The 24,879-nt window shown below is 41.7% G+C and overlaps 1 protein-coding gene across 7 annotated transcripts in view; it reads right to left on the reverse strand.

The window, feature by feature from the left end:
• Nucleotides 1-24,879, reverse strand: part of LOC119891489 (rho guanine nucleotide exchange factor 28-like) — a 41,342-nt gene that overhangs the window by 13,050 nt on the left and 3,413 nt on the right. For 2 of the 7 annotated variants that reach the window (XM_038703175.1, XM_038703176.1), the window contains exons 3-19: nucleotides 23,802-23,943; nucleotides 22,780-22,889; nucleotides 22,215-22,401; nucleotides 19,075-19,258; nucleotides 18,122-18,323; nucleotides 17,745-17,820; nucleotides 16,925-16,971; nucleotides 16,161-16,233; nucleotides 7,468-7,589; nucleotides 6,919-7,277; nucleotides 5,945-6,119; nucleotides 5,249-5,360; nucleotides 4,936-5,016; nucleotides 3,982-4,024; nucleotides 2,929-3,018; nucleotides 2,232-2,355; nucleotides 55-199 (exon numbers count right to left, since the gene is read on the reverse strand). In XM_038703175.1, the coding sequence (XP_038559103.1) occupies nucleotides 55-199; nucleotides 2,232-2,355; nucleotides 2,929-3,018; nucleotides 3,982-4,024; nucleotides 4,936-5,016; nucleotides 5,249-5,360; nucleotides 5,945-6,119; nucleotides 6,919-7,277; nucleotides 7,468-7,589; nucleotides 16,161-16,233; nucleotides 16,925-16,971; nucleotides 17,745-17,820; nucleotides 18,122-18,323; nucleotides 19,075-19,258; nucleotides 22,215-22,401; nucleotides 22,780-22,889; nucleotides 23,802-23,943 (2,272 nt within the window). Of the gene's footprint in view, nucleotides 1-54; nucleotides 200-2,231; nucleotides 2,356-2,928; nucleotides 3,019-3,981; nucleotides 4,025-4,935; nucleotides 5,017-5,248; nucleotides 5,361-5,944; nucleotides 6,120-6,918; nucleotides 7,278-7,467; nucleotides 7,590-12,782; nucleotides 13,069-16,160; nucleotides 16,234-16,924; nucleotides 16,972-17,744; nucleotides 17,821-18,121; nucleotides 18,324-19,074; nucleotides 19,259-22,214; nucleotides 22,402-22,779; nucleotides 22,890-23,801; nucleotides 23,944-24,879 lie in introns of those variants that run through there. The other 5 variants (XM_038703179.1, XM_038703177.1, XM_038703180.1 and 2 more) reach the window with 4 other exon arrangements.

Consider the following 24,879-nt stretch of genomic DNA (forward strand, 5'->3'; position numbering starts at 1 on the left):
AGTTCAGCCACCGCCGACATAAAGCAACAACAGTACTGACAGTTTAGTACTTACTGGAGCACTGCAACAGCTCCTTCCCAGAAACAGACTTATCACAGGCCACACAGAGAGCGGGACCAGATGGAGACACAGGAACAAACTGGTGTCCATTAGTGGCTCCTGACTTCTCCTTTCCCTCTTTCACCTCTTTCCCCCTCACCTGAAATGCAAGTCATAAATATTTTAAATGTACTCATTCTGCTGACATTTACTGAAGTTAAGGCCACAATATCATGTAAACCACCAAAGTAGAAAAAACATGACTCTGAGCCACAAACAGAAAGAGGCATATAGCGGTCATGTTCTTGCTGAAACACACCTGCGAAAGTGGAGTTAGTTGAGATAAAGAGGCCTCTGAGCAAGCGTTACTGTTTACTTTGTTAAGGTCCATGGAGACTGGCTGCTGTTGTGGTGCTTTATCCTTAGGGGGACATTAGGGGGATTCTTCTGTGTATGTGTGTGACAGTGCAATGTTTATTTTCTTAGCAAACTTTACAAGGAAGTCTAAGAGTGCATGTTTGTTTTTTCTGTTCATGTGCATCGTGTCTCTGTATATACATGGAAACATGTTCTTGAACACATGCAAACGTGTTTATAAGATTTGAGAGTATACTATGGAATGTGTTTTGGTTCCTCACGCTGTGTGAAGGGGGTCTACCCGTTATGTAAGAGGATACGTTCACTGTGTCCTGTTGCTAAGACCTGAGAAGAGGGAATTTTCTCCCTCACCAAATAAAGGCACTGTGCACAGACAATGGCTCCCCAGCACAAGAATTCTGACCTGGCCTGTCTGAGAGGTGGTAATCCTTTTACTGCACTACATTAGGAGGCCTCTGACCTTGTTTTTATATACAGTATTTTAATCAGTTTTAGGCAGGTATGGAAAAGTGCTATAAAGTATGAATGCCTTCAAAAATAGACATGTTAATATATTATGTTTATAAATTAACAAAATGCAAAGTAAGTGACAGAAGAAAACTCTAAATCAAATGAAAATTTGGTGTGACCACCCTTTGCCTTTAAAACAGCATCAGTTCTTCTAGGTACACATGCACATAGTTCTCGAAGGAACTCTGCAAGCAGGTTGCCCCAAACATCTTGGACAACTACCCACAGTCCTTCTGTGGATTTAGACAGCCTGATGATGTCGAGATCAGGATTCTGTGGGGGCCATAAAATCACTTCTAGGACTCCTTGTTCTTCTTTACAGTGAAGATAGTTCTTAATTACTTTCTCTGTATGTTTGATGGTAGTTATACTGCATAATGTTTATACAGTCATACAGCAGAACAAATTTGGGGCCAATCAAATGGCTCCCTGATGGTACTGCATGATGAACAAGTATCTGCCTGAACTTCTCATCACTGATGGGGCCATTTATTCTGACCAAATCCCCAACTCTGTTTGCAGAAATGCAGCCCCAAACTTGCAAGAAACCTCCACCGTGCTTCACTGTTGCCTGCAGACACTCTTTCTAGTACCACTCTCCAGCCTTTCGGCGAACAAAATAGTTTCCTTGGCCGACCACTCCATCTACGGTCCTCAACGTTCCCAGTTTCTGATTCTCTCTTCTTCAAAAGAGTTTAGACAGCACATCTGGAATCCCCTGTCCGCTCTGAAATTTCTGCCTGGGAGAGACCTTGCTGACGCAGTGTAACTACCTTGTGTCTTGTTTCTGTGCTCAGTCTTACCATGGTGGATGACTTTTGACAGTAAACCTCACCTTGTTGGCTGAGTTTGGCTGTTCTCACCCAGTTGTAATCCTCCTACACAGCTGATTCTGTTTCAGTTAATGACTGTGTTTCAACCTACATACTGAATTGGTGATCATTAGCACCTGTTTGGTATAATTGTTTAATCATACACCTGATGATATGCCTACAAAATCTTTGTGCATGTGCACCTAGAAGAAGTGATGCTGCTTTGAAGGCAAAGGGTGGTCACACCAAATATTGTTTTTTCCGTTTACTCACTTTGTATTTGGTTAATTGATAAATATAATCTATTAACATGTCTATTTTTGAAATAGACTTTACAGCATTTTTCCACACCTACCCTTAAACTTTTGCACAGTACTGTATATACATTCAACAATGGGGATTTCTCAGTCATGTTTTAAACACATGTAGGTGAAATCTTAGCCAGCAGGCATCATATTTTCCACTGTGGTGTAGTCCACTGTGTAGACTTACCTTGGTCTTGTTGCGAGTGCTGGACATCCTGCTCTTGAGGAAGCTGAAGGTCCGGCTGACTTTGTACTTCTCTGACTCAACCTTAGATGGGACTATGTATTTATCCCACTCCTCATCCTCAATCCTGTTTAAGTGTGAAAATTTCAGTCAGCAGTCATTCACAACTTCTCCCATCATTTTGGCCTGTGGAAGACTGCAGCTTTCAAGCCCAACATGCACACTCTTCATAAAACCAATTATTATTTTAGTCTTTCAATATACTAAGAACCGTTTAATAATCAGGTACATTGGTGTCATGCTGGAATGAAAGAATGTCCTCACAGTCTTCCAGGACCCCTGGTCTACAGACTATTACTCTTAACAACATGCCTGGCATGCTTGGAATTCACTATGGACTCTAGTGGATGCTATTTATAGTATGACTTTGGCAAGATGCAATTAATAATGTGTCAACTATTGACAGCAACTTATGTGAGTTAAGTTTAGATAGTCTATGTGAAAGGCAACAGTCACAGAATCTATTCCACCTATGAAGCATGCAATATCACATCAAACCTACACTGTGACCTGACATAAAAAGTACAGCTTCAAAGAGTCAATGTGGTTAATGGATCAGTTGGGGAATGGTTTTATGGTGGGGTTAGAATGAGTTAAGCCATACATGCATGGCTATGAGGCCATTTTGGTGAAAACATACTCTTTGAGGAACTCTGTGAGGGTGAGATGTTGGAGTGATGCGCTGCTCTCCTCCTCTGCTGACTGGGCCCGCTTACGGAAACCCAAAATCCTGCATGGATATAACACACCTCAGGCTAGGTTGTCATGTTTTGGATCATCAGGAGACTCAAAATGTTAATAATGTGTGTGGCATCTAAGATTGGAGTCCACACATATCATTTCTGGGCTTAATAAAGTGATTATGGAAAAGAAAGATGACTTCAGGTTTTAATGTGGATAGTCAAATGGAGTTTTGTGCTACATACTGTTTTAGTAAAACATATAACATATTTACCAATGCATAAGGCCGAGGCAACATCCACAATTTGTTAACATTGGATGGATACTGATATTGCAAGACACAAAAATGGTTGGTGAGTCTGATCAGGTTGGTGAATATTGTAGTATTAATACAATCTAGTCTAATACAGAAATCTAATAATCTACAATGCTAATATAATTGCCTAATGTGATGTGCTAAAATGTTTCCTCTGTTAGCAATGCATGGTTATTAGCAAACAAAATGTATTAGCGCATGATACATTTATGAGGCAGTGAGATGAAATACACTTAAGCAAAATGTGTCACATGGTGGGATTGTAAAGCAAATGTTAATTGAGTATGTGAGTGTTAAAATCTATATTGAAAATGCATTCTACAATATGTACATACAAAAAAAAATCTGTATTATTGATGAGGTCTAGGAATTATCTAGATGTTCCTGTGGTCTGGAGTCCATGAAAGCCCATGAGTTTTGCTGTTTACTTAGGTTTATTTTGAGGTTGCAATCAGAGCATATTCTGGCCTTGAAACAGGAAGTATGTCACATCCTGCCCAGTCAGACCCCAGCCACAGTTTTAATACTGAAGGTACATATGCAAATGCACAAATACATGTATGCAGGCCCTTCTAAGCCAATCTCTAACCGCTGGTCAACACTGACACCTAAAAAGGGAGGAACATGTGAGCAATAGATGCTGAGCACAGTTAAGTGTTTTGCTCCTGAGCTCATGAAATGACACACTGGTTTTACCTCTTTTCTCTGGGAGTCTCAGTCAGGCTGAATACTCTCTGCTCTGTAAGGTAGAGAAACAAGGACAGACAAACGAGTAAGCCAGAAATGCATGTCACTAAAATTGAAGACGTTATTGAGGTCATTAAAAACCACAACCCCCAATCAGAATTCAGCAAATACAAGACACCCAAACAAAGAACAAAGTAATAGAGTTTGCCTTGAAAACCAGATGACACCAAAGACAGAAAACCAAAACCAAGAGGGAAACAAAATATGTACCCAGATGGAAAGCAACAGAGCCCTCAGAGTAGAAACAGCCCCTCCTTCAGATGATCTATAAGCATTAGGTCGAAAGAATTTTTCCAAAGCCTCAGGATATTAAAAACGCATAGTCTTAAAAGATTCAGACCTCTACTTGTCAGTCATTATATAAATGAGTGGAGTTTGGATGACTATTGTTTTATTACGATGGAAAAAAGTCTTGATGTCAAGCTTTGGAGAAAGTCTGTTCTTGCTCTCCCAGCAATTCAGAATAATAATGAATATGTGTTCTTCTCTGAGACGGTGGTTTGTGCATTGCACATTATGAGTGCCCCACTTACCACCAAAAACAGAATCTTACCACAGATATAGGGGCTGCACAATTTGGGCCACAATGAGAAACAACATTGTTTTGCAAAACTGCATAATCAAAATATCCAGGGAAATAATTTTACAGCAAAACATGTAGCAAAGTGGTTTGGTTCAATCCAGACTGTTTCAATCACTGTACTACAGTCCTTTTTTGTAAAATATTAACTTTTAAATAACATTGGCTCATGAAAAATTTAAATATAGCAGGTATGCCTTTTAATTGTGCAGCTCTTGATAATCACCAGTTTATTAAATGGTTCACCAGAAAAAGCAAGAATACACACTGAAATGTTTTCACCGGGCAGCCAAATTGCTGCTTGATGCTGTTCTTGTACTTACTAACTTGGTTGAGAAGAGAGAGGGATTTAGAGAGAGATAAAGCTTGAAGTAGTGAACGACTGCTGCTGTTGAACGCACCATCTACACGGGACAAAGCATGGCCTTAACTCTGCGCACTCATACTGTATGTACTTACACACATGAGTAGTGAAGCTGTATCAAAGCAGAACTGACAATAAACACACTTTATAGAGGCTCAGCTGATTTGTGACACCTGTCTGGTCTTCCCCCTGTGACACGTGGCACATGTGTCCATTCAGCTGGCTCCTGGGAGCAGAGTGGTCACGCGGCCAGGGGGTGAAAGTTCACTCACCTTCTGCCAGGTCAGTGATGGTTGCTTCTCGGTTTAGCAGCGGCCGTGATGGCTTCAACTTTGGGGAGGAGTAGGAATAGGAGCGCAGGCGAACCTCGGCATCCTCTGGGTTCTGGGCAAGAGAGTAGATCAGAAGGAACAGATCAGGCAGAGCAGAAAGCAGAAGTTCTCCATGTATATGACCTTTCATTCACATTATTGAGCTGTTGATAGTCTGAGCATGTTAGCCGAGGACTGTCTGTGAGGCTGGCTGTTATTTTACTGTATGATATCTTAATATTTTATTGTGCTTGTAAAGCCTTTTCCTATAAATCCTGCTGCAATTGATTTATAATTAATTGATAATTGAATCAAAGAACGATACCTCAGATCCATTCAGCACATCATGCCACAGTGAGAACAGACACAGGTAAACTGCCCATCTGTCAGCTGAAGTTCATAGTCAAACTGTTGATTGCCTCACAAGCTATTTTATGAATTTAAAGAAGTAGGTAGTCAGTACGAATAATCAAAAACCTTTAAATATCTTGTCTAGAGGGCAAGATGGTTATAAAGAGTGTTTTAATTTATTGTTTAGAATAAAGAAGTGAGAGGAACCAGGAGGGGAGGTTTTGCAGGCATTCTATCTCCTGTCACCTGCATGGAGGAAAACATTGTCGCTAGCTATTTCATACAACATGTCTAATGAGAGTGCACCTTGGTGGATTTGTGCGCGCGGTCAAAGTGCGTGTGGTTAAAGTCTGGTGATGTGTCGAAAGAGTCCCTCTCCTCTCCTGAGCTGGATCGCAGGATGGACTGCTTCTTCAAAGATGAGCAGGGGTAGGAATGTCCCAGTATGTCATCTTCTCCACTGTCACACTCCAGACTAGGACTATTTACACCCACACACACACACACAGATGCAAACACAAAATTCAGAGGTGCTACTGTTGCTACGTATGTGATTACATTAAGCTAGGAACAACCAAAAAGACTGTTAAATGTCTTGGCATCACACGCTACAGTTGTGGACATAAACATGATGAGATTCCTGTCAGCAACACATTCATATTTGTTCATAAAGCAGTCTTAAATCAACCCACTCTGATATGATCATGATGCCTCCAACTGCTCCATAACTGAACTGGGGTCAGATATAAATCCTAAATTCAGGCACGGTACAAGACACTATGCTGATCCTTTGTCTATGATGACCTTGTACTGACGACCTTGATCTTAAAAATCACCATGGCCAAATCCAGGCCACAATCAGGCTTTAATCTGCGTAGCATTTTGACGGCTTCAGTGCTCACAGAGAAGATCCTGCAGTACTGAGGAAACTGGAAGGAATGTTAAGCAACTTCAACACACAAACAGCTCAATTGTGTCCAGGCTTCCTGTCACTTTCCGCACCTTCACTGACTACAATCACTGAAAAATAAATTTAAGAAAAAACACTTGCAAACAGACGATACTTGGTTGAGTATGGGTTAGTCACAGGAATGTTTGCGCTTCTTATCAATGAGATTATACAAGTTTCTAAATCAGTGCACTGATTTTCAAGGAATCAAGTTGGCCATAATGGGCATAAAGTGTTTGTTCTTTCACTTTAAATAAAAAAAACTTGACCACTTGTAAAAAGTTCACTCTTTGATTTTTTTATTTAACAATTAACAGCAATAGCGTCCTACCTCAGGCCCCGACTCGCCTCCGTCAAGCTGCATCCTCTGTGATTCAAAGCAGGAGAAACTGGCAGACACGGCTGTATCTGGCGCCTCTGTGCTCCCTCGAACAAACGGAAGGCGGAAGCCAGTGGGGAGGAAGGAAAAGACGGGGAGGAAGCAAAGGGAGAGGAGGGAGAGACCCGAGGGGATGGCTCCCTGTGATTCTCTAGGCCGAGGCCTTGGATTCCCCTCTCCCCATTATGAGAGCAGTTCCTTGAGTCAGCGGGAGCCATGGAGAAAGAGTCCCAGCATGGGCTGCCAACATGGGGCGCATGGCTCATCTCCTCCTCCCCTGGAGTGCGGTATTTAATGTCAGCGTCATCCACCTGGAACAGAAAAGTGAGACAATGATACAATGAGGCAATGACAAGTGTTCTCACAGGCAGATTTGTAGCTCCTGTAATGGAATATTTTACATCATATCATATGAGCCAAGTCTGTTTTTAAGTTGATTTACATAGCATAGTTTTTTGCTTACACAACAAAGAAAGAAACACAAATTTCAGCTTGACTCACCTGGTCCACTAGCATGGTGTTAGCGTACACTCTGTCTTTGCCATGTATCATAGCTGACAGTCTGGCAGCCGCAGCCAGAGTCGGGGACAAGGCCTGGCTCTCCGTTATGGACTGGCTTTTCTCTACAGAGAGGGGGGAGCCAGAGAGAGAGAGAGAGAGAGAGAGAGAGAGAGAGAGAGAGAGAGAGAGAGAGAGAGAGAGAGAGAGAGAGAGAGAGAGAGAGAGAGAGAGTGGATTTTTCAATATTACATTTGGTTTCCACAGCAACACCAAATAACTTCTTACAAACACGGGAAATGACATAGACATCCTGGGCAGTTGCATGTCATTGTTCAGGACCAAGAGTCTCTGTGTAAGTGTGTGTGTCTGTCTGAGCGGCTCTTTGCACACACACGTGAATGGGTGTGCATGGAGTTGTGAGTGGGCATCTGTAGGCATGTTTCTTCCCCACCCTGCCTTCAATACAGCGAGCGAGTGGAAATAACTCCTGGTGAGCACACAGTAGCATTGAGAGGAACCCTTTCAATACAGTGGAGTCACTGTGAGCAGTATACTTGGTTTTGCTATTAAACAGGGGGAAACACTCCTGCTCTGAAAGCACACACAGCTCCCTCTGGGATATTGCTCTGTATAAAACACAGCTTCTCTAAAACACTATTTGTTAGAAAGTAATTTAGGTTAGAAAACAGTCTACACAAATACACAAACACAAAAAGGCTGAACATTACGAACCACAGCGCTCACCACAACAAACCTTTGATGGGACATATATCCAGTACAGTTAAGTACTGTTTAAGCTTATTTGTGCAATGTAATGAACTATAATAAAGTAAACACTGAATGAATTTGTGGAGGTCAGATTGGGAAAAAAAACATGGGTTCACACTAAAACATGAACACTAATGTACTACAATTCCAACTCAACATGTAAATGTCAATGTAGGCTAAATGTTAAGAATGAATACAAACATTAAAGTTAACACAAAATTGCCACTGTGTATCTATTGCATGTCTGTGTACTATGTACAGTATTTGTTTTAGTTAAACTGAATGCTCATGATGCACTGTCCCAAACAAAATACAAAGTGGAAGTGAACAAGAGCTATAAACTGGTGGGAATAACTGCTGAAAATGAAGGTTTGGGATCATGTGATATGATCGAAAGATCCACAGCAGCAGCTAGGCCTTAATGGATCTTAAGGTTTGATTCTTTGTCAGCTGCGGTTCCAAAGGTCAAAAATGAACTCCACTGTAAAGTCAACATGGACGAAAAGTTCCTCAGTAAAAATGGAAATGTTAACATCTACATTTCTATTACAAATGGGCAACATCTGCTGATGAAGAGCATGTGACGTGATCTCCAAAAACAGCTACTAAATGGACCTTAAGGTGCGACTGTTTTGTTAACAGCTGTTTTCAAAGTCAAGAATGACTTGGGGTTGTTTGTGATCACTCTTTGATCAAAACCTCAGTTTGGTCCTTTTGTTTTCAAACGTATGTGAAGTCTCAGATGTATGGTAGTTTCCACTAGGTGTTACCATACATAACATTGTTTGAATGTTCTTTCTAACTTTGTCAAAACAGCTTGCAACATTTATTTGTGAAAGACTGTCAAAATCACTACAAATCAAACCTTAACCAGCATTCTGGTCTACTTTAATATACTCCTTTTTCTTTTCTTTTTTTTACAGCCATTAATCAGTGGAGAAATGTGCCTCTGTCTCTTCAATTATGAATTTTCCGCTGTATGATTGCTGAATATTAGTTCAAAACAGTCAATTCAATCTATTCAAAGAAGCCATTGCTCTTTGATTCTGAGGAACTGACACCAAAGTTTAAAGATTACCATTGATCTTTAAAGAATCTACAATGTTTGCATTGTCAAACTCCAGTCATACCTGGTCATGAACAGCACTAAGAAAACTACATCACCAAATTACAAGAAACTTACCCCCCAATGACTCATAAATCTACCAACTCCCCTTCAGTGCTCATGTGGAGCTTCTAAGTAAGCACACAGAAATAGATTATGGTAAATTTCAGTGGCTCACGTGTACGACAGAATTATGCATGTGAAGTGCAGCAATGAAAAAAAAGCATTGACTGGGAAAACTAACCACATAACAACTGGTAGTAACAGTGCTACACTTACTTACATACTAACCAGAATAGGAAACCTCATTAGCTTAGTTATATTATTATGTTGCTAATGACCTTATACTGGCCAAGCCATGCCTGCGACAATGCCACAATTTCCACCCAAACCCCTCAAGCTGGTATTAAACCTCTTAAAAAAAAACAATCCATAGTTTCTCCATAGTTTCCAAGCTGCCAGCACCACAGAGTAGGAGAAGAGAAGTCCAGCATTTGTAGCAGAGAATAAATCAGACCAACAATTGGCTGTGCTTCCTGTAGGCAGTGAGTCCAATAAATCTGAGGCAACTGGGAGACATTGATGAGGACACCAGATGACTCCTGTTTCATCAACGTCAAATGTAAAGACATAGACTCGAGCTGAACCACTGAAGGATATACAGAGCCAACTCCGCATTGATCCTCAAGTTCTGAAGTATCTCTCGAACTGCACCATATCTTCCAAAAATGTACTGTACTGTAAGTTACTACAGCCTGAAATCAGCAGAATATGGCAAAATATAAACGTTACAACCTGTTGTTAAATAAACCTCTGGGTCCTCTTAGTTCCACATAAAAACACAATACTGCTTATGAACCTGAATCCTGATCCATAGTACCTGCATAAAGTCATGTTAGACCTTCTACTTATATATTGCAGGATTAGTTTTAGTCCAACGTCAAATCCAGGGAGGGGGTCACATTCTGGATGAGGGTCAAAACATTTGAAAGCAGATATTGTTTCATATAAGCCCACTTAAGGAACTTGACAGATAGGACTAATAGTCAAGGCTCTGGGCCAGCTCGAAAGCCACAGTTGGCTGCCACAGGTCCAATGATTCACACACCTCTGACCCATAAACACCACCTCAGTGAACATTACTGTCAGGCGCTACGATCTGTGTTTAACATTAGTTAACTGGAGGAATAACGGAGAAGCAGGGAGGTCATATTACTAACAAGTTAGTGCTGCACAAAATCAATCTTTGTGCTGGAGCAGCTGTCTTTATCACTGAGATGGAGAGCGCTGTCCACAGGTTGCCATTTCAAAGAAGGCTTTAAGGAATGCAAAGCTGTGTGTGGGGCTATTTGTTTAGGATTTTACTCACAGATGTTATATTTGTAGTGATGTGATATTCAAAGTCCCTGAGCGAGAGCCAACCCTATACAGTAGCAGCGCCTGGAGCGGCAGCAGAGAGAAAAAGAGAGAGCTCAGGCTTTATAGAGTCCCAGACAAAGAGAGCAGTCAGTGCCAGGTTTCCAGACCAGGGCAGTTAAACACAGAGAGTGACCCTTCAACGCATGCACACCCCTGGGAGAGAGAGAGAGAGATCGAGGGAGGCAGGATGGAAAGGGGGGAGGCTGTCACAAGGCTTCTTTCTCAAGGTTCGCTCTGTTTGGGAGCTGCTGGTGTGCTGAAAATGGCAAAACAAAAAAGATCAAGATGAAGAGACAATTATAATTGTTAATTGTGTAAACACCTAGGCTTGTTTGTTGTGAGTATAAAGAGATTATTTGTCCATGCTGTCCCTTCTCTTTATGATGTAAGTTGCTTTTTGAGCACCGCACTAAACAACTGTCACTTAGAGCTGGGGGAGAGTACAATAACAAGCTGAGTCTAAAAAAAGCACAACAGAGGGTGTCATTACCTCATAGAAGGGGCAAGGTAATTATTTGACTTCAGTGTTCACGGAGGGCTGTTTAAATCATTAAAACGATTGTGCACCAAAATCCACAAACCCACTCTGAGTTGTGACACCTGTGGTCAAACATCCCGGTCCAAGCATCACATCGTGCATTCCTGTTGTGCTTACATTTCAGTGAGTCACCCGGCCCGAGAGATTCAGGCAGAGGTAAACCCAGAGCGAACAGCGATCAGTCCTCAGAGTGAAGAAATAAACTTGAGGCTCTGTACACCTGAAATCACATTTCACTTTGCAGGTGCATTGTTACACCGGTAATGTTTCACTTCAGATTTCTAAATCCACTTGTAGAATGTAAGGTCAGTTTAAAAAAATGTATATAGTGCCGATGTTTCAGCTCTGCAACTGAATAGCACAGACAGGCAGTGTGTATAAAATTTGCCGATGTCAATCACAATTAAGAGGCAATAACATGCATGGATAATCTTGCAGAGGTTTATGGTGAAAGATGAGGAAAAGAGCACTGGAGTCAAGCCATGACACAGACATGGCAGTAACTTGATCTTCCTCTGTGTCTTTCTCTCGCTGTCTCTCTTCCCAACAAACACACACAGTGACTTTCACACAAGCAATGAACTGTTTAACCATTCTGGTTTAATTTTGCACTATTTTAGGCATTCACTTCAGCTCTCCCATGACTAATGATGAAGCTACAAACTTGTGTGCCAAGATTAAGCACTAGGATTAACTTGATTCTGCTTCAGTTTCTCATAAATCACCAATAAACTGTGGCAAACACTGCCTTTTGGCACCACTTCCGTGACATATGAACAAAAATTGATTATGACATTAACCTGATTGTTGTTTACCTGAGCATAGGTATATGAATGCATATATTAAGCACTGGGCCTCACCTTTGCACTTCATGGACCCAGCAATCACATGAGGCCACGACTCCTCAGTGAGGTTCATTCATGCAACAGTGTGGCTGGAGGATGTCAAAAGCCCCAAACCACTTAATCAGCCTTGAGTAGACATCTGACATTCCCCAACATACTGTCAGATATCAGGTTACATCACTGGCAAACATGCAGTTATCTCACTCTGATTGACTCGCTGCTGCAGAGGAGGCCTGTAAATAAGTGAGTGTGTAATGGGAACAGTCTAATTTTAACTGTGTTGTTCCACAGTGATGGTGAGGCATTTTAGCGGTAAAGTTTTCCATTTGCCATCTGTAACTTGATGTAGCTATAAGAAAAGAGATGTAATGGAAAAAGAAAAACTGGCCAGTGTATACAGGTAGCCGTTTTCTTTCTGACATTGATCCACATGCATCTGATGTCTGTTAAACACTGCAATAGTTAACATGTCAGTTAATATTTCTGTTCTGTCAAATTAAATGTGACCTTGTCAAAATAAATGGCTACTCATACAACCAATAAATAAGTGTTCTGTGTGACATGACAGAGACACAGTTCTTCTATAAATTAATAAATTAAGATTTCAACATCTATTAATGACAGCACCACTCAGTGTTACCTTTTTTGCCCGTCTTCCTGCGCATCCTCATCTTAGGAAAAGAGGGCCAGGAGTAGTTGAACGGAGAGTCAGAGTCAGAATCCATGATTCGCAATCTTCAAGAAAATCTTTATCCAGCTCAAGGTGTTTGATAAATAAATGAACAGCGCCTCAGTTTACATCCATTTCCCAAAGGATGAACAGACTGCGGACTGGCTGCAGTGTTCTCTCTCCTTTTTCCAGAGTCTCGCTGTAGACACTCTTGACACTTCAGGAGTGAGCCAGCATGTTCCCCTCTGTCTCCCCCAACCACCCCTCCCCCTAAAATCCACCCCTTCCCCCTCCACAACTCTGCCCAACTGTCCAACTGCGCAAGGACCGAACCCTGTCGTCTCCCTCTGCTCCTGTTCTTGAGCTTTCTCTATCTCAAGAACAAGAGTGTGTCCTGACTTTCTGACTTCTCTTCTCAAATCTGTGCCAAACTTTGGGTCTCTTAGTGTCTCTCTGTCCTCCTCAGTCACTCATCTTCCACACACAGTACGGAGGGAGAGGGAGAGAGATCAACACATGCTGACAGGCGCAGGGGGAGGAGTATATTGACGGCCGGAAAGAGTGACTGAAGGAGGGAGAGAAACAGAAAGAGACAAAGTCAAATATAGGAGTGACTTCAGAACCTACAGTGAAGACAAACACAAGGGCAGCAGAGGTGAGTCTCAGACACGGGAGAAATCATTAACCCTGTGAGTTCATGATTGTCTTAGAGATGCCAGGCTGCAGAGCTGCACACTCCAAGGTACAAGCCATTCACCCCAAATATGCCTGATGCCACGTCTGAAGAGACTGCTCTTCAGACGCTGTCTCTTTCTCTGTATTTTAGCATGTCAAAGCCAAGCTGAGGGGGAAAGGGGTTTAGAGGGGGGGGGGGGGGGGGGACTGCCAGGTCAGCAGCCTCACCATGGAGACAGCACTGAGCGCTGCTGTTTTTTTCTTCTTCCATGCCCCTCCCCCCCACCCCTCGCCAACTTGCAGGAGTACAGTGCTCAATTTGCAGCAGCAAGGACACATAGAAGTTTGGCTAGAGGTGGTAAAAGTGAGAGAATGGGATGGTGAAGGGGGTTTAAGAGACAAACCAGACAATGGCACTCTGGAAAGAGGCCCAACATAGGTTTATAAACGCACATAAATGAAGGAATGTGATAAAAAAAAAGAGAGAGCGAAAACAGGGATGAGAAGAGTTTTGTAGGCAGAATATAGGCAGGAAACAGAAGTCCACAGAAACTATAGAAAGTAGTTCCTGTGTGTGCGCTTGGGGAGGGGTGATACAGGGTGTTGGCACTGTACTAGTGAACATTAATGCTGCCTTTGTGGGGTCTCTGTGAGGTTTAATCCTTTTTTTCCGTTCTCCAATTAGATCCCTCAGCCGGGGTCGAAGACTCTTGTTAGCGTTCTTGGCGTTGCACTCATCGTCTGTTGTCAACCTGCCAGACTATCCATATCATAAATCTTTTTCTCTTCGTCTCTCTCTCTTCCCCCCTATTACACACACACACACACACACACACACACACACACACACACACACCATTCTCACAGTCTCCGCTCTGCTCTCCCTGGGGATCTCAACAAGCTGCTGGAAGACTGCATTCGGCAAAGCCCTGGCAACCCCCATTCAGCCAAAAACGCCCCCTTTTTTTCACTTCCCCATACCCCTTGCCCCCTTCCAAGCGCTCTTCCCCACAAGTGCACACAAACACTGACAACACACACACACACACACATCAACCTCCTTCCTCGAAGAGCAGAGCTCCTTGGGATGAAGTGGCCCTTTGCTGTTTGTTCACTAAACTCACGATATAATGCTGACCTGGGAGGGTGGGACTCGGGGGCACGGGTGTATGGGTGCATGAGTCTGTCTGTTTGTGTGTGTATGTAGGTATTTGGGAGCAAGTGTGTGTTTTTGGTCGCGTATTTTAATTTTGGGGGCATTAGGAGGGCAGATGTGGGGGAAAGAGGAGGGGAGTGGAAGGGTGGAAGAAAATAGAGAACTTTTATATTTACATTCTAAAACTTGTACAACCTGTTGTGGCAGTACTGTATGTCATTACAGTCCTGGCAACAAAGTTACAGTCATTTGAATTCGAGGGAGGACCGAGCTGACATCAAGAAGAGGAAGGGAACGGAACATGACATCTATGCTCAAAATTCCTCATCCCTTGCCGAAGCTCTGTGTACAGAAGTTCTGTCTGTGTATTTGATGACGCATTAGCTCAAGTCAAGCGGCTATATTGCATGTGATAAAAACAGACTGGAATCCCACTATATGCTTCACTGCTTTGTTAAAAAAAACAACCTGCTCGCCACTAAGGCCCAACCGCTTAGAAATGTCTAATGAGGAATTGAAATTCCTCAAAGGTCAAATAAGCATTGTAATCCTGGAAGAATAACATGTATAAAACCTGAATCATTTTCAGTCTGAGCTATTTTTTTAATTCAAACATGGCACTGAGGGGAAACTTGGAGAAAAACAGGATTCAAGTGACCAGTGTTATTCGTCTGAACCACAAAGAGAGTTTGAGGTCACAGGCAGGCAGTCTTCAAAGTCTACACAGAAAAGGTCCTCAATCAGCCAACAAACATACACACACATTCACAAATACACATATGCAGACAGAGTACAAAATGGCTAAACCATATAGCGTGGAAAACAACACCAGCCACAGGAAGTCAAGATTGCAGATGTCCTGTGCCAAGTGTTATAAAGCCTGAAGCCTCAGCTTGTAACCACAGCATTCTTACACTGAGGCATCAGTCTTCTCTGCAGCAATACAAGCCAATTATTAACCCACAGGATGTTCCCACTCTCAAATCCTTCCCGTCCAGAATCAGAGTGAAGCCACCTTCAGCCACCTAGTTAGGATTCATTTATGCTCCCATGTCACTGCTGGCAGGAATAGGATGACTCAGAATTGGTTACAGGAGTGTTCACTACATATTGTATTAAAAACAGCCACAGTCACTGTAAACACAGGGGGACCAAACTCCAAAAACTCCAGAGAGGGGGGGGGCAAGACAAGCCAGGGGGCTGAAATGTGATCCTATAGTCTGTGGGGATGGTTGACAACCATAGTCGAGGATTAGAGTTGAGTTCCAAGTTCTGTTCAGGAAAGGAAATGTTTCCTGCAGTTGGACTCACTTAATGATTGGAAGCTACTTGGATAACTTCCTATGAATATAACACCACCTATAACAACAATGATCACTTTCAGTCTGCACAAAACATGATCTACAGCTGATGCACCACAAGCTCTAAAATTAAAACCACATCTAAAAACAGGCTTCTGAGAAAGTAACCTCGCTTAGAAAGAAGTTTGAAAAGACTTTTAAAAATAAAATCTTTACCAGAGTCACACCGCGATGGATCGTCCTCTTCGTCCTCCTCATTCAGGGAAAACATCAGCGGCTCCTCATAGACCTGAGTGAAAAAACAGGGAACCTTTCACCAAATAGCACGCACATTTCCACAGTGAGACTTTCTCATCAGGCTACAAGCACGCCACAAAAGTTAGAAAAAATCGAGTAGAGCTAAGTAGAAAAACAAATGTGTTTGGCAAGAGCCTAGGTGTGTGACAGAGAAAGATCAATTAGGTAACCATCTGTATCACATAAAACAGGTCCTATTGGATGACCAGCATCACGTGCACACGCCACCTCTCAAAACATTGAAATATACACTTGACTGCTCCCAAAGTTAGCTATTCAGTGGCATGTGCAAGGTGCCAACTCCAACACCTTAACAATAAGGGTGAAACAATGTGGCGCACTGATGGGCAGTCAGTGCCTTGTTGGGGCCATGACCGCAGTTTGCCATTGGCTGATGCAGATGTTCATGGAAACTGAATGGAGCTTTGAGAGTTTTACAATTTGAAATCAGATATCCAGGATTATTTTTAAGTAACACCTGTTGTTGCAAAATAAAAGCACCAGATTAGTCTGGAAGTGTTTGGAAGGACAGCAAACATATGACTGATCTCATCAGATAAAGGTGTTTGAACACAAGTTCCAGGGAGATTTACAATACGAGTAAAATAGATTCAGGTCATATTTCTCTGTTTATGTAAATTATTATGAGAAAATCCATCCCTGTCCTTGCATCAAATACTCACATTTTCTTCTACAGCAGAGTTCCCTCCATTAATATCAGAATACAGTGCTGAAAGAAGAGAAAACATAGTCACAGCTATACAGCAGCCATAAAACGTAAAAGAGGCTCGAGTAAGCACAGATGTTTGTCCGTTTTTAATGATGTATGCACCATGTAAAGTCTTTATTTTCTTTTCTTTTCATAACCTGGGGAGATCTTTACCATGCGGCCTTGATCTCCTTTCTTTTCAATTAACTACCACGTGCATCCCAGATCAAAGGACGCAAGGACTGCTTACCAGAAACAAAGCAGCGACACGCAAACATTAATGTTTGGGTGGTTCGACATGAGGCCTGGGGTCACATAAAAATATAAAGGCAGGAAATGTAGGAGAGGGAAGCGGCAGCGACCCATAAAGTATATAAAAGTTGAGAGAGAACGTCAGAGACAGAAAATACGTGACAAGAGGAGACGTAAAAAGCAAAGGCTGAGAAGGGAGAAGATGTAAAGTATAGGAAAATGCTAAACAACCTTACTTTGACAAAGTTCTTTCTGTACCTCAGCATGATACCATAAAACACATTCACTCAAGTTTAATACAGAGATGCCAGCTGGCTCTGATGCTGAAGTTGTTTCCCACAGACTTGCAATACCTCAAAAGCACACAGGAGGGCAGTCAATACTCTAACCTGATTCAAGCCACAGTATCTAGACTCAAAAACCACTAGAACAAAAATTGGCAGATCAAATCAACATAAAAGAGAAGAGTTAAGACAGGGTAGTTAAGTTCAACTAGATCTCTCAAGTCCCAACAAGCATACAGATGAGGGAAGGTATGATACCGTTCTCTGTAGGGATATCCAACAGTTCTTCCTTCCCTAAGACGGTCTCCACACGCTCCCTCCTTAGTGCTTTGATCTGTGTGAGGAAAGGTAATGTTTAAGTGAGAGGGTTCAGTGAACTAAAATTTATAGACTGAATATATATGGACTGATTTTGACTCCATGCTTACTTTATATGTGAAATTAATCAATTTCCAACTAGTTTTATTTTGATGGTGTTTTAGTGTAGAGGTGCTAATGAAAGGCCCAATCATTAATTTTGACTATAAAAATGCCAGGTGTATTTGCATATCTGACCATAATAAACAGCGTTCTGTTTTAATGCTGTGTTTGCATGCCTTTACCAGCAACAGACAGCAGTGACAACCCAAACTCACCTCTCTGATGAAGACTTCATCTCTGAGCCGGTCTCTGAGGAGCAGGATGTCAGCGTGCCGGCTCTCCTCTGTGCTCCACCTCAGGTTTTGTCGGACGGTCAGAGTCAGGTTCCCCGTATCATGACAGAACCTCAGCAAGCGGGACCGGTCTGCCCACACCTGAGACAGACCTGCTGGAGGTGTGGCTAGAGGATTGGGTGGACTGTAGCATAACGGGTGGGTAAGTTTAACCACAAGTCACAACAAAAAACATGAGTATTGATATTCTTAAAAAATAGTGTTTTCATCATTAAAACTGTGGAGACTTTCAAAGCCATTAGACATTATAAATTAATCTCCACAAGTACTGTCACTCAATGCAGATGATGATTTTTTCCAAACAATTAAACCGGCCAACAATGCTGGGCTAAAGGTTTATGGATCCTTATAGGTGTTAGCATTTTATATGTCCAAAAAATGTAGATCAACCAGTATATTTACAGTATTTTAGAGATTGAAAGAATGCAAATTATCCGGGGTAATAGCATGGGGCCGGCCCAGTAGTGCTGTGGTTAGCATTGTTGTCTTCCAGTAAGTAGGTTCTGGGCTTTTCTGCATTGAGTTTGCATGGTCTCCCTACCTGCATGGGTTTTCTCCGGCTGCTTTGGTTTTTTCTCACAGTCCAAAGACATATAGGTTAGTTTAAATGGCAACTCTAAATTGTTGTCAATATAGGTGTGAAGGGTTGCCCTGTGATTGACTGGCAACCTGTTTTGGATTCTCTGACCCTCTAAAAGGATAAACTAATGAATGGGTAATGGGAAGTGATGGGCTGTTTCTGCATTTAAAGGAAAGCTTTTCCTTATTGTTTTGTGGGGGAAAGCTCTGCACTGAACACATAATGTTACAGCAAAACAGTGATTCATTTGTCAGTGTCCCTTCCTGAAGTGCCCCGTTGAAGCTCATAATCTTACTGTGTGAGCAGCTCCAGTAGCTCAGTGTTGTCTGCTGTCTGTGCCAGCTGCAGCGGTGTGACTCCATCTTCGTTTGGCAGACTGACAGCCATCAGACCCCCTGGCTGACAAAGAAGCAGCTCTGCCAGCCGATACAGACCCCATCGCACGGCCAGGTGTAAGGGAGACTCCCCGAGACTGTGCTCTGGAGATGAGGGAAGAAATATAATAACAACATGAAAAACTTAAGTCTGCAGAGATAACACTATGCAGTTGGATCTAAAACAGCTGCTGAATGGAAGAGGGAAGTGAGATTAAATAAGCCAGCATCGTGACAAAAATAGGAGGAAACTAATGTGTCAAGAATCTCGTCTTGATAACCACCTCCCTGTGATAATTAACCTACATGTCAATGATTGATTTTTACTCTTGCACATCACTGGATCCCTCTGTTCCACTGACCCATTTTAAGACATAAACGCTCTTCAACAAAGTGGTGACAGATTCTTATTTGTGTGGCTGCCACTCAATGCAGTTCAGCAATCTGTATCCAAGTACCTGGCCTGTGTCTGTTACATGCAAGCAACTGGTAAGCTTAGATATGTACTGTTGAATTTTTAAAAATGCAGCATTCACTATAATCTTAAAATACATCTCTGAACATTTCTTCAGGATGAACGTAATATTATTAAAAGGTAAAAAAGTCAGTGCATCTCAGCCTGATCAAAGGAAAGTCCCACTGGATGGATGAAATAATATAAGCACCTTACAGTGCTCTACAATACAAGCTCTGTAGACTATATCAGTTTTGTGAAGGTTACAATTTTGTTTTTGTTTTGACTGTTAATCAAATATCTCGTTAAGTGTATTTTAGTGAAACCACTGCTTCTGTCTCAGTTTTAGTTGGGTTTGGGATAGGTCATCAAGATCATTGTAACTTTCACTGGTAATCTTGCAGAATTTGTGACTGCAATTCAGATTTACGACAATAAGTAATTATAAAGGTAACTGCAGAAATGAGTCACATTAACTTGAATAACAATAAGTAGTGTCTGACAGCTTTTATAAAGGCCGGACAGTCACCATTTTCCTAACAGAGTTTTCAAGGCAACATGAGCAAACTTACAGAGGTATAAAAGAGGCCAGACATGCTGTCTGAATTGATTATGCATCAGTCACTAACACTGCAAAAATGTGTAAAGAGGAAAAGAGTCAAAACTCCCTGTGAGTCACAGGGAAAATTCACAAAGAGAAACACTGACTGAAGGACTTTTAATGGGATATTGCTTAGCAACACCACAAACTACAGGCTCAGAAAATCATTCATCACAATCAATATTTCCTGCAGGGGCTATTTTACTGCAAAGTATGCCATTTTACACATTGGGATTGATGTTGGATCTTTACAATAAAAACTACCTGAAAATTACTTTATTTATTTAAGATTTATATTTCGGTCCTGTTTGCCTTTGTATTATAGTCGGCACTAGAATGTGTTAGAAAACATAAGGAGGACAGGCGTTTTTCACCCACATACTGTAGGGCAATCTATGAATCAAGACTGGTGCAATAAACACTTAAATGTACCTTTATAAAAGAGATTAACCCATAATTACTTTACAGATCTAAAGGCTCCACTTCGGTTCTTCTGTTTATGTCCAATGATAATTTTTATCCAAAACCCATCAGGGCGCAGTTAACACTTTTGCCAGCTGTATGTCAACATTTTTGATGCTCAATTTTTCAGAGCTGCATTACTCCAGAGAGAACATAATAATTCCAAGCATAGGTGCAGTTTGCAGATTTTGTGACATCAGGATTTCAGTTTTTCCAGTGCCTTTAAAAATGCAGAATGCACTATTAGCAAATGTTACAACCAAAGGAAAGTAAGGGATTCACATGCAGCATTGCCAATACAGTGATGTCATGAGCAGTGTTATCAAATTAACTGTAGACATTTAGAGGGAGACGTTGCGATGAAACAGACTGCCATAACTATATTAACGCTAAATCTAGTTTGTTATTTATGTAGGTGGCCCCTCACAAACACTCAGATCATACAAACAGATGGTGGCATCTAGTAAACATGGTGGTCAGCACACACACAAGCCACACACACACACACACACATAAACACACTTGCCTTCAGATTTATTGAGCTCTGCCTAGAGCTACTTCCAGATGGAAATGCTCTATTAACCACATTACATGCTGCTTAATTGGCGTTGATGAATTCAAAGCCAACAGAAGCACACATGTGACCATGTTCACTTCCGATTTCAGCCCAGTGAGCCCGGAAAATGGGAATGATGGCAGAGAAGAAGGTGGGTGGAGAGGAGCGAGTTAAGGTTGCTGAGAAATGAGGTGATGACGATACCTGCCAACTGCATCTCTGCTCACTAACTGCCCTCAAACATTTTTGTTCATAAATATAGTAAATCCCACTTTAGACCAAACAGTGTCTTTCAACCATCTTCTCCTAATAAAAGCATTCCTTGACCTTCTTCATCTGTCAATTTGCACCACAAAGTTTCATTTATTTATCTACACTTCACAAAATTATAAACGCAACACTTGTTTTTGCCCCCTTTCATCATGAGCTGTACAGTGAAAACCGAGAGTCATCTGTGAAGAGAGCACCTCTCCACAGTGCCAGATGCCATCAAATGTGAGCATTTGCCAACTCAAGTCGGTTACGACGACAAACTGCAGTCAGGTCGAAACCCTGAAGAGGACGACGAGCATGCAGATGAGCTTCCCTGAGACAGTTCCTGACAGTATGTGCAGAAATTCTTTGGTTTTGTAAACCGATTGTTGGAGCAGCTGTCCAGGTGGCTGGTCTCAGACGACCTTGGAGGTGAAGATGCTGGATGTGGTCCCTTGGCAAAAGTGCTCACTAACACCGATTTTGACAGATTTGTGAACAATATTTGAGAGAAATAGGCCTTTTGTGTACATAGAGAAAGTCATAGATCTTTGAGTTCAGCTCATGATGAATGGGGGCAAAAGCGTTTATAATTTTGTTCAGTGTATTATCCATCTCATATGTACAGTTTTTTGCAGACTTTGTTATACAATAAAACAACAAACACAAGGTGCTTTTGATCAACATATTTGAGCAGGAATGCCAGTTCAGCAAGATAAGATAATCCTGCTCTCACCATCTCCACTGTGGTTCCCGAGTACATTCCAGTTTTGGGGGATATCCAGGTTGGACATGGCCAGGGCCACGCGGCGATCCATAGCCCTGCGAGAGCTCTCCTGGCCCAGGTTGAAGAGGCTGCTTAGCTCCTTGTGATCCGTGGAGTTTAGACAATGTCCGTGGATTACCAGGTGCTCTGCCAGGTCCTGAGAATGAAGCAGTCATGAATAAGATACAATCTGTGATAACTGGTGTGTAATGCAAATAAAAACAGCAATGTCAAAACAGCTATGCAACTGTCCTGATGGTTTTACTTGTTTTTGATGCAAAACATGTTTGGAGAATTTTACGACTTGAGATGAGCGACACACTCCACACTAAAAATGTAAAAATGTTTCAACAACAATTTCATCCTTTTAGCAAACGCCTTTTAACTTAATATTACACTCTACAGTCGGGGTAAGATGGATTTTTTTCCCTACAGCATGAAAAATCTGTGAACAAGAATCTGTGTACGAGCAGGTCGTTTTTACCACATTTTTACCTATGTGCACTGTAAAGGATCTTTTTTGTTTCTTCCTTACCTGAGCATCATCTTGGACATACTCCAATGAAGCTCCGCCTACCCAGGTGAGGGGTGTGGTTTCAGAGCACAGGTAGGCCTGGACAGACACCATCTCAGCCAGATTATGTCCTAAAGAGGGACACAATGCAGCAAATGCCAGACTTTACTCCATACAGAGTTATATCTCTTTATATTAATATGAGCTGCAATATGCAGTGTGAGACCCACAAAGCCTTCTTTCTTTCTTATTATCTTCCTGAATGCTGATAAAAGGCACTGCCTGCAACACGTTTCAAGTCTGCTTCAAACTGTATTAAAATCCACTGAAATTGATGGCCACCAGGCGTAACAAAATCTATCTAAAAATATTCATAATCTGTGATAAATGAATGAAAATAATTTAAAATATATAGTATATTGGTAACAAGACCACCAGTCCTTAAAACACCTATATTTCAGCACAGAGCTTAAATGCCATAAAAAATTACCTGAAAATGTTCTCAGATTTTCATTTTATCATTTCATAACTTATAAAGGTGGATATTTCATTTTTGCAATAGAGAAGGAGACCTGATTTTAATATTCTAGCTACAGTGCTCAAGCCTGCAGGACTGCCGGTTGTCTGTGTCAACCTACACAGAGGCTCAGTAATGTTGACATATTGTTTATGGAACTGTTTCCCTCTAGAGAGAAGCTGATAAGATTCTGTGCCTTTCCAGACCGGAAGACACACTGTGTGTGTGTGTGTGTGTGTGTGTGTGTGTGTGTGTGTGTGTGTGTGTGTGTGTGTGTGTGTGTGTGTGTGTGTGTGTGTGTGTGTGTAGATTAAAATAGTGATACGCTGTCCCTGAGTATATCACATACAGGAGTGGAAAATCTGGGATTGTCAGGATGTGCAGTTTAATGTCTGAACATGGGTTTGATAAATAAATTCTCCCCTTTTAATTTAAAACATGAGAATGCACCCCAAAATGTATACAAACATACAAACAATAACACAGTAATACAGTACACATCATAAAGACATACACATGCACATACCAGGCACTATAAAGCAGAGCATGACATCACTGTGAGCCCTGGTGACATGGACCAGTGAGGATCCTTCCAAAACAACATAGACCTCTGCACCCTCTGGCAGCGAGTCTAAACCCTCCAGCAATGCAAATACCTTCGCCTGGCCCTGAGATAAAGAAAGGTGAGAGAGGAAATAAAGAAGAATGATGCTGGAGAGCAAACAATATTTCTGTTCCTAAAGATACTGGATCATTTTAGAGTTAAGACTCTATTCTAATGCAGTCTTCTACATTTCAGTGAAGTACACCAAATCCCCTGACAGCATTCCTCTAGAGCATAAAATAAAGCATTCCCCCCTCAATAAAAACAGGAATGTCTTAGTCTCTACTCCAAAGACCTGCCCTGATCCCAACAGGTCAGAACACTTTAGATTTCTGATCTGAGGCAGAAGAAGGTGAACTACACAAGCACAGTTACACATTGGCATCCTTTTAAAAATGTTGTGCATATCAGATGTGGGTGTGACATTATGTTGTATATCAGCGTCACCAGACTGTAAATCCTCACTTAAGATGGCATGGCTGAGCTGTTCATTGATTTATCTAGGGCTGGGTATCGTTAAAAATGTTTTCATACTAGAGCTGATGCACTACCTGAGTTTGGTCACGAGTTCCAAAATTATTCTCTTTTTGTTTTGAAAAAGAGGAGAGCATTCTCAAATGTAGTTGTACACAGTCTTTGCCTAAATAAAATGGTCTAAAGTATTGAGGTTAGACACCCAACCACAGACACAACATGCAGAAAAGTTTATTTAGAGAGCCACTGAGCTATTAACAACTACAGAACATGCACCCATCAGTGTTAGGATACTGGAGCTTTGAAGAAAACCCACCTTAAAATATTTAAAGCAGTATGAATTGTTTTTTGTGCACTTGGAGACAGCAGGACCAGTTACTCATACAACACAGACATCCCATTTTGCCATCTTTTAAAGTGGATTTGGCAAACAGTTGCCTAATTACACATCCAGAAAACACGAAGCAACTCATGCATTTATTTGGAGTCATGTTTCCAGCCACCTGAGGAATGGAAGTCCAATATT

This window comes from Micropterus salmoides, unplaced genomic scaffold (assembly GCF_014851395.1).
Source record: "Micropterus salmoides isolate LMB-PRFRI ecotype aquatic unplaced genomic scaffold, ASM1485139v1 Ms_hic_scaffold_7, whole genome shotgun sequence".
Taxonomy (NCBI): domain Eukaryota; kingdom Metazoa; phylum Chordata; class Actinopteri; order Centrarchiformes; family Centrarchidae; genus Micropterus; species Micropterus salmoides.